Source organism: Malania oleifera, chromosome 1, assembly GCF_029873635.1.
Source record: "Malania oleifera isolate guangnan ecotype guangnan chromosome 1, ASM2987363v1, whole genome shotgun sequence".
Lineage (NCBI taxonomy): Eukaryota > Viridiplantae > Streptophyta > Magnoliopsida > Santalales > Ximeniaceae > Malania > Malania oleifera.
Window position 1 is genome coordinate 137,544,711 of NC_080417.1, and position 18,332 is coordinate 137,563,042.

General features: G+C 36.6%; 1 protein-coding gene across 1 annotated transcript in view; it reads left to right on the forward strand.

The window, feature by feature from the left end:
• The window catches only part of LOC131155112 (trafficking protein particle complex II-specific subunit 130 homolog), a 64,942-nt gene that overhangs the window by 39,681 nt on the left and 6,929 nt on the right, over positions 1 to 18,332 (forward strand). Inside the window, exon 18 of the mRNA XM_058108042.1 lies at positions 1,774 to 1,963. Within this exon, the coding sequence (XP_057964025.1) occupies positions 1,774 to 1,963 (190 nt within the window). The remainder of the gene's footprint in view (positions 1 to 1,773; positions 1,964 to 18,332) is intronic.

Here is an 18,332-nt window from a genome sequence, read left to right on the forward strand (position 1 = left end):
ATGCTAAATGAATGAGTGGTATAACGTTAAAAGATATATTAAGAAATGAACATATTTGCGGTAAGTTAGGCGTAGCTCTTGTAGAAGATAAGAAAAAGAGAGGGACGGCTCAAATGGTTTGGGCACTTGCAACATAGGCCACATAGTGCAACATTAAGGAAGAGTGAGTTAGTTTCGGTGAGGGACAGTAGAAGGGGTAGTGGTAGACATAAAATAACCTGTAATGAGATAGCGAGTAATGATTTAATAGCTAAATTTGTCAAAGGAAATTGTCCATGATTGTATGTGTTGGTGGAAAAGGATTCTTGTAGCCTACCCCACCTATTAGGACTTAAGGCTTGGTTTGTTGTTGTAACTGTATTTGCATAAGGACTAATATTTAACTAATTTATGTATTTTATTTGTATTAATTGAATACATTTAACATGGGTATAACAATAACAACAACAAAACCAAGCCTTAGTCCCACTAAGTGGGGTCGGCTATATGAATCCTTTTCCTCCAATTTATGCGATCATGGACCATTTCTTTTAATAGATTCAAGGATATTAAATCTTTACTCACTATCTCCCCCCAAGTTATTTTAGGTCTATCTCTATCCCTACCCCTTCTACTGCCCCCCACAATAACTAACTCCGCTTGTGATGCACTTAATGTCTTAATTTTTCCACACACAGCTGGTCCCAAGCTCGGGTTAAGGAGGAGGGTTGCGTTAGGTAGCTGACAGTCAGTGTAAAATTTATCAGATCACTATAATATGAATCCTTACCGAATATTTAACATGGGTATCATTTTACAATTATGCGTCTTATAAGCCACATGCTTGGCATTATTTTGTTTACAGTATTTTAACTCTAAATCTTGCATTCGTGTGTCTACTAACAGTTTTGGAAGGTCCATAAAAAGTCCATGCTTTAGTATTGGTTTCCATAATCTGTAAAGATCAAAATTGAAACTTCCATAGACATTTTTGTATTTTGAAGTGTTCATAATTTTAATCAAAAATGGAACTTGAAACCTTGTTAATACGTAATGTAGCATCCCTCCCATCTTGAAGGGCTTCGTATGTACTCTGGATTGCCTTGTGCCAAAGGGACTTGGCTCCAAAGGAAAGTGCCAATTCCATTTTCTCACGAAAGCAGTACAAAAGTATCCGCAGCCCAAGTTCTATCATCCCCGCCCCAACAAAGCCACCCAGCTGCAAAACATCTATTACTAACATCGTGATCTTTCTCAATATTGCTCACTTCTGACCATGATCTAAACCGTGCATAATTTGGTTTCTGGATACTGTAATTTGAGCTATAATTTCAAGCTTGATGTTGCACTCTGGGCAAGTCATAGATTAGCCTGGCACAGAATAATATATAATTATTAATTCAAATTATATCTTTTGTTCTTATACTTCGCCAAACTAGACGAGTTTGATAATTCAATAATTTATCGAGCACAAGTTTTTATACTTAGAAGGAATATGCTAGTTAGTTGTGTACCCCTGAAAGATAATTGCCCGAACTTTTGAGAGTGCAGAACATATCAAGTTGGGGGTTGTTTGGTTTGAACTTGAATTAGTTCATTTTCTGCTGGTTATTTAGGTACAGTGGTGTCACTGCATATAACCTGTGCATGATAATGCTTGTAGTCAAACATATTAACTTTGGAGACTGTAGTTTATCTTTGCATTCTATTATCTGATTAAAATGTGTTGAATTTCTAATGTCATAACTTAATTATATCATTTATGAAGTTCCCACAGAGGCATGTTATTTCCAGGTTATACTGCATTCCCAAGTGAAGGCCTCATTGACCATCCACGATGCTTGGCTTGATCTTCAAGATGGATTTGTCCATGCAGAGAGTGGTGATGGGAGACCAACTTCAGGCTTTTTTCCACTTGTCATTTCTCCAAATTCTAGAGCTGGAATCCTATTCAGCTTGTGCTTAGGAAACACATGCGCTGGAGGTATAACTATTTCTCTGTTTGCAATTTATCAAGTGCTGGAAATTTGTGCCTAGTGCAAGTGTTTCCTGATATGTGCGTATGTTTCTTATCAATGCACAGTAAACTATTAAATATGGGCAGAACGGTCATACAAATGTATAGTTGTCTGAGTTGTTAATGAAAGTGATTGGTAAATAACTAATGCACCTCTTCTTACTGGGATAAAGAAGAAGCAAATAGACAATGTCACATTTTTATTGCAAGAATATTGCCTTGCTTTTGTGCTACCTAATACAGGAACTGTAACCACAGTGTTGGCTTGTCGATCCATGCATATGTAGATGAATTATTGTTGTTTTTATAGATCTGGACCATCCGGTGCTATTTTTGCGACTAGGATTCTTTAGGTTTAGCAAGCAGTGGCAGATATAGAAATTTTAGATTTTTCTATATTTTAATTATGCTATATTTTTTCCTAAATTTTTATCCTCTCTCTATACATATACACACACACACACACTAACCATGAAAAATTATAATGGGTTCATTTTTCCAAATCTTTGCATGTTTATTTTATTTAAATTTTTGGAGTCAAAGTACTACTAATTTTAGTATTTTGATCTTGTTGCTACTACTGAACAAGAAAATTGTGTGCATATGTAGAAAAATTAGTATTACAAATATATTTTGAACATTATTTACCGTCTACAATCATATTTATATTTTATTTAATATTTGCATTTAACAAACAATAATAAAAATAAATTAATTTACATGTTTTTATATTTAGCTCTAAATAACAACCTAATTAGCTCATTAAATTTTGAATAGAATATGAGGAAAATAGGAACTTATGGACATTATGAGTTTGTTTGTTTTGGTTTTTTTTTTTTTAACATCGAATTTAGTCTTGCTTCCCCTACTCACATCTCCCACCACTATGACAAGCAGTCAAGCACATATTTATTTTCACGTGTACAGTTGAGATTCAAATTTTAAAAGCCTTTGAGCCTGCCTAGGTGCAGATTGAGCTTCTGATACCAATTGATGCGTGCCAGTACCATAGTTGACTTTATTACTGCAACTTGTTAGTGTTGTGTGAAGAGTTGAGAAATTGGGAGGTTAGTTTGAAAAAATTGCATGACTGAGATGAGATTCATTGCAAATTTGTTCTTAAAATCTTTGCTGAGGAAACCAGTACTCTCCATCTCTTTTATCTTGGATTGTCACTGCAAATTTTAGTTTTGGAGGATGAATTAAGTCTGCTTACATTCAGGTAGAGATTTACAGTGGTAAATTAATTTTTATTCATGAGATTTTGTCGCTGGTATGATAAAATCCAACTTCTGAGTGTTTGATACATATTTTTGGAGGAAAATTCAGAACCGTGAGCACCTAAAGTCAGGTTTAATTCTGCAATATTTTTGAAATTTGTGGAAGATATTCAGAATTATTGTTGAGAAATTGGAGATCCTAGACCTGGGAAGTTGATTAATATTTTGCAAGATGAATATGGAAAATGTTACATGGGCTTCTATGCTGTCTTGAGGATATTGCTTGTTTCATTGAAATTTTTCCAAGAGAGAATTCATAGATTGGCTGTTTTATCTTGATATTTATTTTGAGTACAATTGAGACACCATAAACAAGAAGGACAAGATTTGCATCTAATAAGCTTGTCGGCAATGCAGCTGAGTGGTTGGATGAAATACTAATACTCCCAAAGTCAACAAGGTAAAATTTTCAAACCTTCTTTTTGTATAGAATGAGAAGTTTGTTAACATAAATGATGAGATCTTTTCTATCTCAATAGAAGAAACAATTCTTCTTTTGAGCACCATGAACTTCCAATCTCAAAACAGCTCATCAAGGATGAAAGAGAAATTGTTTTTGTTATGGAATGCACGTATGACGACAGAAATGAGAAATTGCAAGTGAATTTGAATTTGTTGTCGTCATGGATTAACGATGTGGAAATGAAAAACTCATTGCGTGGATTGTAGCATGATGGCATCCTCGAAGAACAAGCAAATGCAATGGAGCCTTTAATTCAATGTATCGAAATTCAATGTTAAAATTTGGCATTTAATTCAAAGCAAGAGCCTTTTAGGATGAAACTGTTGAATCTTGTGATAAGTTTATAATACAAGGGGACCCTAGGCTCATATCATCTTACCAAGTGTGGTAATCCTCCTTTCTCCACTTTCAACTTCTTGGGACTGAGAATTAGGTTGTGTTAACAGGGGTATTTTTGTCCTTGAGACTATTATTATTAATAATATATAAGAGGGCAGACCTAGAGCTGTACGTGTGGTTGTTAAAATCACGACTTGAATCATAGAGTCGTATGATTCTACGATTCAAAATCACCCTGACGATCCAGGTCCCATGGTAAATCGCGTTTCAGTAGAATCGTTGCAGAATCGTACCTGAAATCTAGGGCAAAATAGCTCCCAGCAACTCTGTTCGACAGCTTGGGTGTTTGATTCTTCAATCAGCAGCAAGGCAGCAACCAGAAAACCCTTCGAGCACTCTCATCGCCCTTTGACTCTCCTCTACTCTAGTTGACTACTCCTGTAAGGCTGTAACAGTCCTGTTCGTGTTCGATGTGCAGTTCAGCATTCGCCAGCAGCTCTGTTTGACAGCTGAGGTGTTTGATACTTTGATCAGCAGCAAGGCAGCAACCAGCAAACCCTTTGAACACTCAAACCCTTTGAACACTCTTGTCTCTCTCTGACTCTCCTATAGTCAACTACTCTATAAGGCTTCAATGTGCTGTTCAGCACTCGAGAGTCGACTCTTCTGTCGGCACTAAGTTCTGATTGTTCTTTGGTGGTCGACTCCTTTCTTCAGTCCTCTTCTCTCTATTGAACACCTCAGCAGCCAGCAGAGTCAGCACTTTTCTCTCTATCGACTCCTTTCTTCCTCTCTCCAGCTCTAACTTCACACCGTGGTATCAAAGCATTAATCTCCTTTAAATCTGATTTATCTGAATTGATTTTGATACTCTGTTTTTGTTTTTTTTTCCCTTATCCTCCCCTAATCAGTCCTCAAAACTGATTTCCTGGTTGGTTTTAGACTCATCTAAGGAATCCTTCCTCTTGGTTAGGTTGTGCAGCATCCTTGGTCAGAAGATGTGTTTTCATGGTGATTTGCTGATGTGAAGTCAGTTATACTCTGTTTCTAGTATGCTGCTGCTGCTGTTCCTCTGTTCCAGGGCTGCTGTCAGTTGTACTCTGGTTGTGGTTTGCTGATGATGCTGATGTGATGCCTGTTTGTTTGTGGTTGATTGCTTGTGATCTTGCACTGATTGCTGGTCTCTATTGGTGTTCAATGATTGATTTCCTGTTCTTGCTTGCATTTGTTTGCAGCTGTTGCCAAGTTGTTTATTTAATGTCTGCAATACTTCGCTGTGATTTGCCCTGTTCTTTGTGGTTAATTAAGGGTCTTGTTGATATCGTTGCTGTTTTCTGTTTTTTGTTTATGCTTCTGCACAATGAAGAAATAGATTATAAAAAACGCGTCTGTTTTTTTGCTGTCGGTTTTCCGTTGTTTGTGAAAAAACTGAAAACCAGATTTATGGTTTCAATTGTTTTGGCAACCTGTTGCCAAAAATTTTAATAACTAGAAATAGTTCTTTTGGATTAAATCATTTATTTTATATACTTTAACTTAAAATTAAGATTAAACGATCATATGAATTTAAATATAATTGAAATAAAAATAATAATAAAATATTTTTACTGTTTTTTAATTGTCATGTCCAATAAAATTTTTATTGTAAAGTAAATTTTGAAAGTATAACAATTAAATAAAAAAATTATAAAATTTTTGTTTTATCATAGTATTTTTTAATTTGTGTTATTTTGAAATTTTAGTATTTTAATCATATTTTGATAATATTATTTGATTTAAAGATGAAAATTTTAATTTATTTTAGTTTTGTAAATATTATCAAATAAACAGGTTGTTGGTTTTTGGTTTTTGATTTTTGTTTTTGGTTTTTTATTTTTCGCTTTTGTAATTTTTGACAGTGACACCATACAACCCTGAATTCTTCGTAGGGTATTCTAAGCTTGGTTCTATAGTCATAGCTGCCTTTTGAAGTTCTGGATTTTGGAAGGTCTAAACTATTGTAAGTTTTGGTTTTTTGAGGTCCTGAAAGTTTTGTTTTGTGTTGGTGCGTGCTACCTATTTCTTCTAAAGCTCCTTCCCCCATATTCAGCTATGGATATTGTTCCTAATTGTATGAGAGAAAGTTTTGGGGGATGAGGACAACGTCTGGATTGCTGTCGTGGAAGTGATTGTGTTAGGACAAGGAGTTCGTTGGGCCAATTCTTGCATTAGCAAACATTGTGGCAAGGAAAATCATACCGTTGATCGTTGTTGGAACCATTGGGGAGAGATGAGTACATCATTTACCATGTCACAAGAGGATTTTAACCATCTTTTTTGTGTGGTTCAATTACTCCAAACTCAGTCTTTTACATCTAGTGCTACTGTGGCCCATTCAGGTACAACCAGGCATCTTGCCCCTTCGTCTTCCTCACTTGGGTTATAGATTTTGGTGCCTCCTCCCGTATACAGGTAGGGCTAATTTGTTTGAGTCGTTGAACACCGCTACTTTACACTCGTAAGTTTACTTTTGTTGATGGTTTGGTTACACTAGTTTTTGGTTCAATTCGTTCTATTCCTCTTTCTTCCATGTTATATGTACCTAAATTTCCCTTGAACTTGCTATCATTTAGTCAATTAACCAAGTTTCATAATTGTCCTATGACCTTCTTTCCTTCTCATTATGTTGCTTAAGATCTCCTAACAAAGAAGAGAATTGGTGGAGGGCTTGAGAAGGATGGCTTGTACTATTTCCATGGTCGTAATGGTGGATCCAATTCTTGTCATACGACTTCCTCAATTTCTACTCATGGTGTTTCTCTTCACCAATGGCATGCTTGTTTGGGTGGTCCATCCCTTCAAAAACTACTAATTTTTCCTGTGTTAAGTCCAATTCTCATTTTGAGTGTTCTACATGATAGTTTGGAAAGAATTGTAGGATATCTTTTATGTCTAGAGTTGAACCTCATAGTGAATCATTGTTTTCTCTTATTCATTCATATATTTTGGGTCCACATAAAGTCAAGCATTTGATTGGTCATTGATTTTTGTGTTCTTTGTTGATGATTTTTTGGAAATGACTTGGATTTATTTGTTTAAATATATGTTTGAATTTTTTCGAATGTATTTGCTCAGTTTTATTGGAAATAAAAGCATAGTTTGGCATTGGCATTCAAATTTTTCGATCTAATAATGTTATTGAATTTGTTCAAAATGAGATTTTGTTTTTTTTTTTTTTTTTTTTGGGGGGGCAAAAGGATGATTCATCAAACATCACATATACACCCCTCAGCAAAATGGAGTAGCTAAACAGAAAAAATGGACATTTACTTGACATAGCACGGTCTCTACTCCTTCATATGCATGTTTCTAAAATCTTTGGGACTGATGCTTTTCTTACAGCATGTTTTTTTCTCAAGTGGATGCCCTCAAGTGTTCTAGAAGGAAAAATTCCCTTCTCCATCGTGTACTTAGAAACATCCATGTTCTCTGTTGTGCCTTGTGTCTTTGGGTGCACATGTGTTGTTCATGTTCCACATACTAGTCAGGACAAGTTTTCTCATCGTGCTGTTAAATGTGTCTTTTGTTAGGTTCTTGAGAACTTAGAAAGGATATAGATGTTATGATCGTCACACTTATAGGAAATATGTCAGTGTTGATGTCACCTATTTTTAGGGGACACCCTATTTTTCTAGTGTCGGGTCCTTCTTGGATGAATCTATTTTGATTCAATGTTTTATGGTCCCCCCCTCATGTGTTGATCCTTTTATTCCTACCCTTTTATCCTTCTCAAGAAATCTTTTGCTCCTCTTCCAAATCCACTAGCTATCGATCTGAAGAAACATTCGAGGGTTTATGAACAACAGAAAGCAAGCATGGACATCACTACCACCATGGAGGTGCCTTGTTTGCCCACCAATGTTTCAATTCCTAGTTCTAAAAACCTGTCCAATGTGACTTGGATTTGCCCATTGCTCATCAGAAAGGTACTCAAGCACGTGGTCAATAGTCCTTGGTTGTTTATCCTATTGCTTATTATGTTTCAATTCTTATCTTCATTGTCCTATGATTTCTTTTGCCTTATCTATATCATCCATATCTATCTCTTCATTGCATGTTGAAGCACTTGCTAAACTTGGGTGGATGTATGTAATGGATGTAGAAACGAATGCATTGACCACCCAAGGGACATTGGACTTGATGGATCTTCCTCCTGATAAAGAGTTGGTTAGGTGTCGTTGGGTCTACACCATCAAATTTCTTCTTGGTGGCTCTATCGAAAGGTTTAAGGCTCAATTGGTTGCCAAGGGGTACACCCAAACATATGGAATTTATTATTTTGATTCCGTTTCTTTGTCAATAGAATAGCAAACAACAAAGCAAAAGATTTCTTTATTTATATTTCAATTCATTATTTTGTACAATTAGCATATATTTAGTTTACATGTATAGGGCTTGACTGATTATAGTTTACTTGTATAGGGCTAGAATCATGCTAGACCTTATTTACATTCCATGTATAGCATTCTTGTAAAGTCTATATATAATATACAGAACTCAAGGCCAATTCATTCGGCCATTCACAAAATATTTGACATGGTATCATAGTCAGCCGACTGCTAGGTTTTTTATTCCCTTTGATTTTTTTTTTGTCTTCTCGGTTTCTTGGTTGTTGTGGTTTTATTTTCTCTTCTGGAATTTTTCTATGTTCTTTCGGTACTTCTATGACTGCATGGCTATCAGCACAGCAGGTTTCTGGGTTGCCATTTCTTCCTCCAGTTTATGTCCTTTCTCGGCAAGTAGGCAACACTTTTCTGTTGCTGTTTGTGACTTTCGGCAAGCAGGAACAGAAGGTTTCTGGTTTGCCACTAATTTCTCCAGTTTCTGTTGCTGTTTGTGACTCTTGGCAAGCAGGCAACAGCTTTCTGTTGCTGTTTCTGGCACTTATCTTCTCGGCACAGCAGGTTTTTGGTTCAAGATTTAATTTTGAGTGCAGTTTTTTAGTTCAAGATTTAATTTTTTAGTGCAGAGAGGTTGTTCTTGGTTTTTCTTTGTACCTGCGTTGTTTATTTTGGGCTTCTAGATTTTCTGGTGGTCTGTTTCCTTCGGCACTGTCTGTTTTTTTTTTTGGGGGCTTCTAGATTTTCTCCATTATTTAGCATGGTCTCCACACTTGTGTGTGCCAAGTTTATGAGCAACAATTATTCTACATAGGCTTTTTAGTTGTAACTTTTCTTGAAGGGAAAATATCTTTGGGGTCATATTGATGGCACAGATTGTGCACCCAATCTTGATAAATCCAAGGTGTCCGCAGCTTGTCCTTCATGTGTTGTGCTTGATGCTCGGATTATGTCTTGGCTTCTTGGCTCCGTTGAGCCACATATTGTCCCCAACTTGCGACCTTATCGCACCGCTCAATCCATGTGGACTTATTTAAAAATAGTATATCATCAAGATAACGGTGCCTGTCGTTTTCAGTTAGAGCATGCGATTGCCATGTTTCAACATGACAATTGTTCCATCTAATAATATTATTCGGGGTTTATGACTCTTTGGAATGAATATTGTGATATGGTTATTGCGGATGTTCCTGTGGCTTCTCTTCCCATTATTCAATGTCTTCACGAGACTAGTCGTCGTGATTAGTTTCTTATGAAACTCCGCCCCAAGTATGAATTTGTTCGCTCGTCTCTGCTAAATCTCTCTCCTGTTCCTTCTCTGGATGTTTGTTTTGGCAAGTTTCTTCGTGAAGAACAGCAACTTAATACTCAAGTTACTCTGGCACAATCTCGTGGTAGTTTTGGGTCTATCCCCGTGGCTTATGTTGCTCAATGATGAGGACTGCTTGCGCATTCTAGCACTTTGCAGTGTTTTTGCTGCAAAGAATTTGGACATATCGCTGCTAATTGTTCCAAGAAATTATGCTCTTATTGCAAGAAAAAGGGTCACATTATCAAAGAATGTCATATTCACCCGCAGAATCGTCAGGCCTAGGCATTCTAGACTTATGTTAGTGTACCCCCCACAGTGACTTTTGCGGCCCCTGGCTCTTCTTCAGGTGACTTCTTTGTTCCTGCACCTCCTCCAGTGAATTATTGCACACCCGAAATGGTGCAACAGATGCTAATTTTGGCATTATCAGCAATGGGGCTCCAAGGTAACAATTCTACTAATCTCTGGTATGTGGACTCAAGTGCCTCTAATCACATGATGAATAAACCCACAACCTTGTGTCATGTTTGACCCTACGCTGGTTAATCTGCTATTCAGACTGCCAATCGCAGTTCTTTGCCAATAGCTGTTGTCAGGGATGCCTCTTCTAAGTTCACTAATGTGTTTCTTGCTCCTCAGATTTCCATGAATCTTATTTCTATTGGTCAACTAGTTGATAACAATTGTGCTATTACTTTTTCTGGTAATGGTTGTGTTGTGCAGGACCAGGTAACGGGGGAGCCGATCGCGAAGGGACCTAAAGTGGGGCGCTTGTTTCCACTACTTTTTCCTGTTCCAGCATATTCTCTAGTTTCTTCAATTAAGTATTTTGCTTGTAATAATGTTTCAGATCTTAGTATGGTGTGGCATTGTCATTTAGGCCATCCCAATACTCGGATCTTATCTCATGTATTGAACTCTAGTTTACTTGGTAATAAAGGACGTTCTTCTTAATCTCTTGAGTGTGCCTCTTGCAAACTTGGTAAAAGCAAAACTCTTTCCTTCCCTTTGCATGCTAGTAAAGCTTCTCAGTGTTTTGAGCTTATCCATAGTGATGTTTGGGGACCTTCCCCGGTTAGTTCACTTGAAAAATTTAAATACTATGTGACTTTCATTGATGATCATAGCAAATTTACTTGGGTCTACTTTCTTCGCTCTAAATCTGAGGTTTTTCGTACTTTCATTGAGTTTTTTGCGTATGTTGACAATCAATTTTCTACTTCTATTAAGACATTACGAACAAATTCTGGTGGTGAATATGTGTCTACCGAGTTTCAGGCACTTTTGGCTTCTAAAGGGATTGTTCATCAATGTTCATGTCCTGCTACTTCCCAATAGAATGGAGTAGCCGAACAGAAAAATCGTCATCTCCTAGATGTGGTCCGTACTCTCTTGCTGGAATCCTCTGTTCCATCCTTGTTCTAGTTTGAGGCTCTGAAAACTTCTACTTACTTGATTAATCGTTTTACCTTCTCAAGTCCTAGTCATGAAGTCTTTCTATTTCCGTTTATTTGCTAAGCAACCTAGTTACGATAACCTCCGTACCTTTGGTTGTGTATGTTTTGTTCATTTACCTCCTCATGAGCGACATAAATTATCTGCTTAATCTGTTCGATGTGCATTCTTTGGATACAATTTGTGTCAAAAGGGATTTGTTGGCTATGATCCTACATTACATCGTACACACATTTCTAGGAATGTTATTTTGTTTGAAAATCAACATTTCTTTCCTATATCCTCTATACCCTCTCCTCCTACTGTGATTCTCCCCTCCTTTGAGGAGCAGTTCTCGGATCCTCATCTAGTCAGTTCTAGTTTTAAACTAGGTATTGTGTATACGCGGCGCCCCCGCCCACAGTCTCTTCCAGTAGCTCATATGATATCTGATCCTACCACACTCCAGATTCAGTTAGTTGCAACACCTCCACAGCCTTTGGTACGTTGCTCTTCTCGAGTGTCTGTACCCCCGGATAGGTATGGGTTTCCCTCTTCAAGTTCTGGTAGCTCTGTTTCAGCTCTTATTGCTACATTGTCTAATCTAGATATTCCCACTTCCTACTCACACGCTGCCAAGCATAATTGTTGGCGACAAGCTATGCAAGGAGAAATTGCCTCTCTAGAGGCCAATCACACTTGGGACATTGAGCCTTGTCCTCCCACCATTGTTCCTCTGGGTTGTAAATGGGTTTACTCAGTCAAGGTCCGATCTGATGGAAGTCTGGATCGTTACAAAGCTCGCCTTGTTGCACGTGGGAATAATCAGGAATATGGTGTCAATTATGAAGAGACCTTTGCTCTTGTGGCTAAGATGACTACTGTTCGTACGATTTTGGCTATTGCTGCTTCTAGTGAGTGGCCACTACATCAGATGGATGTCAAGAATGCTTTTCTTCATGGGGATTTTAAAGAGTGTATTTATATGAAGCCACCTTCATGCGTGTTTCCCCCTCCGACTTCACATGTGTGTAAGATTCATCGTTCTCTTTATGGTCTCAAACAAGCTCCGAGGGTCTGGTTTGATAAATTTCGCACCACCTTATTACAATTTTCATTCAAGTAGAGCAAGTATGACACTTCATTGTTTCTTCTGAAATTAGACATGGGTATTGTTGTTCTTTTGGTTTATGTTGATGATATTGTGATTACTGGTTCCAATTATGCTTTACTTGCTCAACTCAAGACTCATCTCTCGAAGTCCTTTCATATGAAAGATCTTGGGTCTCTTACATATTTTCTTGGTCTTGAGGTGAATTGTAGTCCCTCAGCTATTTCACTCGATCAACATAAGTATGCTAGTGACTTGGTGGCCACTTCTGGCCTTCAGAAGGGTACTCCTGTTGATACTCCCATGGAATTAAATGTCAAGCTTCCCAAAGAGGAGGGTGACTTACTTGCTGATCCCAATTTATACGAGAAGTTGGTGGGTAGTCTTGTCTATCTCACCATTACTAGACTAGACATTTCTTTTGCTGTACAGCAAGTCAGCCAGTTTCTTCAGACTCCTTGTCATCTTCATTTGGCTTCTGTCCGTAGGATCATACGCTATGTTCAGGGCACTTCTGCTTGTGGTTTATTCTTTTTTGCAGGCAGTTCTACTCGCCTTGCTGCTTATAGAGATGCTGATTGAGCTAGTTGTGCGGATACATGCTGCTCCATCACTGGTTGGTGTGTGTTCTTCGGTGATGCATTGATCTCTTAGAAGAGTAAGAAGCAACATAGAGTTTCTTAGTCATCGACGGAATCTGAATACCGGGCGATGTCTCTTGCTTGTTCTGAAATTATTTGGCTTCGAGGCTTGCTTGCTGAGCTAGATTTTTTTGAGACCAATCCTACACCTCTTTATGCCGATAATATGAGTGCTATCCAGATCATGACCAATTCTGTCTATCATGAGCGCATGAAGCATATTGAAGTCGATTGTCACTCTATCCATGAAGCATTTGAAGCTCGTGTTATTACTCTTACACACATTTCCACTTAATTACAAATTGCGGATATCTTCACCAAGGCTCTCACTCGTCATCAACATTGCTTCCTAAGTATCAAATTGATGTTTGTTGATCAACCCGCATCAATTTGAGTGGGGCTATCAACGGAATAGCAAATAGCAAAGCAAAATATTTCTTTCCATATATTTCAATTCATTATTTTGTACAATTAGCATATATTTAGTTTACATGTATAGGGCTAGACAGATTATACTTTACTTGTATAGGGCTAGAATCATGCTAGACCTTATTTACTTACCATGTATAGCATTCTTGTAAAGTCTATATATATTATGCAGAACTCAAGGCCAATTCATTCGGCCATTCACAAAATATTTGACCCTCTTTTGTTGCTTGACTAAATTTTGTTTGTGTATTGATCTCAGTGGCAGTTAATTTTGATTGGCCTGTATACCAATTGGATGTGAAGAATGCCTTTTGTACAGAGATTTGTAGGAAGAGTTACCTACTGGGTATGTTGCTCAAGAGGATGGTAAATTATGTAGGTTGCATAAGGCCATTTGTGCTCTTAAGCAGTCTCCTCAAGCCTAGTTTGACAAATTTAGTGTTACTAGTCTCTGCATTTGGCTTTAACCATTGCTACTCCAACCATTTGGTTTTTATCTGCAGAAAGGAGACAAGTGTGGTACTTCTAGTTGTTTATGTTGATGATATTATCATCATTAGTAGTAACTAGAGGGGGAACTGTAAAAGTCAAGCAATGGTTTCAAGAAAAATTTCAAACAAAGAACTTGGGCATTCCATGTTACTTTCTTGTTATTGAGATTGTATGGTGTAGGAAAGGGTTGAATACATGTCTTAACAAAAATATGCATTGGACTTGCTAAGTGAGACTAGTCTGCTGGGAGCTAAACCAATCGGTACTCCTATGGATCCCAATGTGAACTTGTCTAGTGATGTTGGGCTGGACTTTGAAGACAAACATGGATATAGGCAGTTGTTGGTGAGTGGATCTTGAAAAGTAAAGTGTACTCCCAAGAGAGGGGGGGGGGGGGGGTTGAATAGGGTTTTAAAATTTTCTTTGTAAACTTTTAGTTAAGTATAACCCTTCCTTAATTTTAGTTTTGATTCAACAAATATATATATATTCAACAATCACATTCTTCACTCAATTCTTATCAACAAGAGATAATATTGCTAATTCAACTTTCAAAATTTCAATAGATGAATATTCAGATCAGATTTTCTTTTCAGTATACTTCAAAGACAATATTGATATCTGAAAGTTATGTTGAGTATCTTGTAAATTTGTTTCAATAGAATAATTTATTTCACAAGATTCATATTAGTTGTGCATTCAACAATTTCAGCTTTCAAGGCTTTATCTGAAAATTCAATCCAATCAATCTTTTACGTTAAAGACTAGCTTGAGCAAAAACTCAAATTTTCTTTAGTTAATGAATGAAGATGATGTCAAACTGAGTTTCAAAATATCAAATAAATAAATCTCAGCTTTAAACATTCAGCACTTCAATATATCAATTTCAAGTTCAAACCTTGATGTGAATACACAACCAACATCAAATTTTAGTTTTGCTTTTGAATATGTCAATCCAATAAACAAATTAGTATGCTGATAAAGAATCAATTAGAAATTCAGCAGTATTTCAAAATTCAGTCTTTGATATCTATCAATCAACACACTTCCTTTCATCAAGGTTTCCGCAAAAGATTAATTAACGTACTCCCTTTGAGGTTTCCGCAAAAGATCAATCAACATATTCCCGTTATAATTCCCAACCACAAGTTAATTTTCACAAGTTAAACATTCATCCACGCAATTTATATACAACAACAACAACAAAACCAAGCCTTAGTTCCGCTAAGTGGGGTCGGCAATATGAATACTTTTCCGCCAATTTACGCGATCATGGAACATTTCTTTTGATAGATTCAAGGATATTAAATCCTTACTATCTCCTCCCAAGTTATTTTAGGTCTACCCCTACCCCTTCTACTACCCCCCACAGTAACTAAGTCACTCTTCCTCACAGGTGCACTATAAGGCCTACGTTGCAAGTGTCCATACCATCTGAGTCGTCCCTCCCTTATCTTATCTTCTATAGGAGCTACACCTAACTTACCATGAATATGTTCATTCCTTAATTTATCTTTCAATGTTTTACCACTCATCCATCTAAGCATCTTTATCTCGGCAACTTTTACTTTTTGGATATTATGTTTCTTGGTCGCCCAACATTCTGATCCATATAGCATAGTTGGTCATAGTTGTCCTATAAAACTTCCCTTTCAATTTTAAGGGTATTCTACGATCACATAGCACACTTGAAGCACTTCTCCATTTTACCCAACCTGCTTTAACTCTTGCATTACATCGTCTTCAATTTCTCCTTCAGCTTGCATAATAAATCCAAGTTATCGAAATCTACAAGTGCTATTTATTTCTTCATCATCAAGTTTAACTTTGTCTCCAATATTCCTCCTATCATTACTAAAATTACATTTCATATATTCTGTTTTATTTCTATTTATCCTAAAGCCTCTAGATTCCAAAGCTTCTCTCCATAATTCTAACTCAGCCTCTATTCCATCCCTAGTTTCGTCAATTAATACAATATCATCTGCAAACAACAGACACCATGGAACCTCCTTTTGAATACTCTTAGTCAATTGGTCCATCACTAAAGCAAAAAGATAAGGACTCAAAGCAGATCCTTGATGTACACCTATGGTAATTGAAAATTCTCTAGTTTCTCCTTCTATAGTCCTTACGCTAGTCATTACTCCATCGTACATGTGCTTAATGACATCGGTATACCTGCAACATATACCCTTTTTTTCTAAAACCCACCATAGAACTTCCCTAGGTATCCTATCATATGCTTTCTCAAGTTCAATAAATATCATATGCAAGTCCCTCTTCTTTTCCCTAAACTTTTCTATTAATTTTCTTAAAAGATAAATAGCTTCTGTGGTAGATCTCGCAAGCATAAAAGTAAATTGAATTTCTGAGATCTTTGTTTCTAACCTTAATCTTTGTTCAACAACTCTTTCTCATAGTTTCATCGTATGACTCATAAGTTTAATTCTATGATAGTTATTACAATTTTGAATATCTCTTTATTTTTATATATAGGTATTAAAGTGCTTTTCCTCCATTCCTCTGGCATTTTCTTTGTTTTTACAATTGTATTAAATAAATTAGTTAACCATATAATTCCGTTATCACCCACGCATTTCCAAACTTCAATTGGGATGTTATCCGGTCCCATAGCTTTCTCATTTTTCATCTTTTTTAGTGCAAACTTAACTTCGTTAACTCTAATTTTGCGAATAAATCTTATATTTTTAGTCTTTTCCTCATTTGACAACTCTAAGTTTAAGCCTTCTATTTGGTTTTCGTTAAATAACTTACTAAAGTAACTTCCCCATCCTTCTTTAATATCTCCGTCCTTAACCAAGACAATATCATCCTCACTTTTTATGCATTTTACATTTCCTAAGTCCTTGCTCTTCCTTTCTCTAGCTTTAGCAAGTTTAAATATATCTCTTTCCCCTTCTTTTGTACCTAATCTATCATACAAACTATTAAATGATCTATATTTAGCTTCACTAACGACCCTTTTTGCATCTTTTCTTGCCTCCTTATATTTTTCAAAGTTATCTGTATTTCTACATTTTGGCCACGTTTTATACCAAATTCTTTTTGTTTTTATGATTTTTTGTACATCTTTATCCCACCACCAACTTTCTTTGCTATTCGAGAATCTTCCCTGTGATTCACCTAAAATCTCTTTTGCTATCTTTTTAATAGAACTAGCTAATCTATTCCAAAGAGTATTTGTATCTATCCCATCCTCTAAGGTCCAATCCCCATCTTTGATCATTTATCTTTAAATTTTATTATGTTTTCTCCTTTTAGGTTCCACCATCTAGTTCTCCTACACTGGTTTATTTTATCCATTTTCTTCCATTTTTTAATACATATATCTAACATTAAGACTATGTTGTGTGGTTCGGCTTTCACCTGGAATAACTTTACAATCCTTGCATGATAAATGATCTACCTTCCTAGTTAAAAAGAAATCTATTTGACTTCTATTTTGTCCACTTTTAAAGGTTATTAAGTGTTTTTCTCTCTTCTTAAAGCAAACATTCATTATACTAAAATCATATGACATGGCAAAGTCTAAGATCATCTCTCCCGACTCATTTTTGTCTCCATATCCATATCCTCTATGTATTCTCTCATAATTTTTATTATCTTTTCCAACGTGTCCATTCATATCTCCTCCTATAAATATTTTCTCAGTCCCTGGTATGCCTTGTATAATAGTATCCATATCTTCCCAAAATTGTCTCTTAAGATTTTCTGCTAAGCCAACTTGAGGAGCATAAGCACTAATGATACTTATTATCTCTTGTCCTAATACCATCTTGATTTTTATAATTCTTTCCCTTACTCTAGTTACATCCACAACTCTATCTTTTAAGTTTTTGTCTATAATAATGCCTACTCCATTCTTATGTTTTTTTTTTCCAATGTACCAAAGTTTAAATCCTGATTTATCGATTTCTTTAGCTTTCTCCCCCACCCACTTAGTTTCTTGAAGGCAAATTATATTAATTCTTCTTCTAATAATTGTATTCACAATTTCCATGCTTTTACCCATAAGTGTCCCTATATTCCAAGTTGCTAATCTAATCCTAATTTCCTGAACTAACGTTTTTACCTGCCCACATCCAGAATGATGCAGGAACCCTCGCATATTTGACACCGTACCCGGGCGTTGACACGGCACATCACTTCGGGGCGACGACCTAGCCCACCCTCACCCACTTTTCACTACACGCCGGTGGTTCAAGTGCAACGCGTTGCTCGTAGGGGACGCCCTAGCAATTTATATATGTGCAGGAAATTAAAGAGATTTAGGGAAAGAGAGAGCGACACCAATATTTTACGAGATTCTGTTATCTCCGCCTACGTCCTCGCTTTAGGCAACACACCTAAGAATTCCATTATACCACTCCTTTACGGGCGGAGCAAACCTTACTCACTCCTTTGTGGGCAGGAGCAACCTTTTACAATCCCT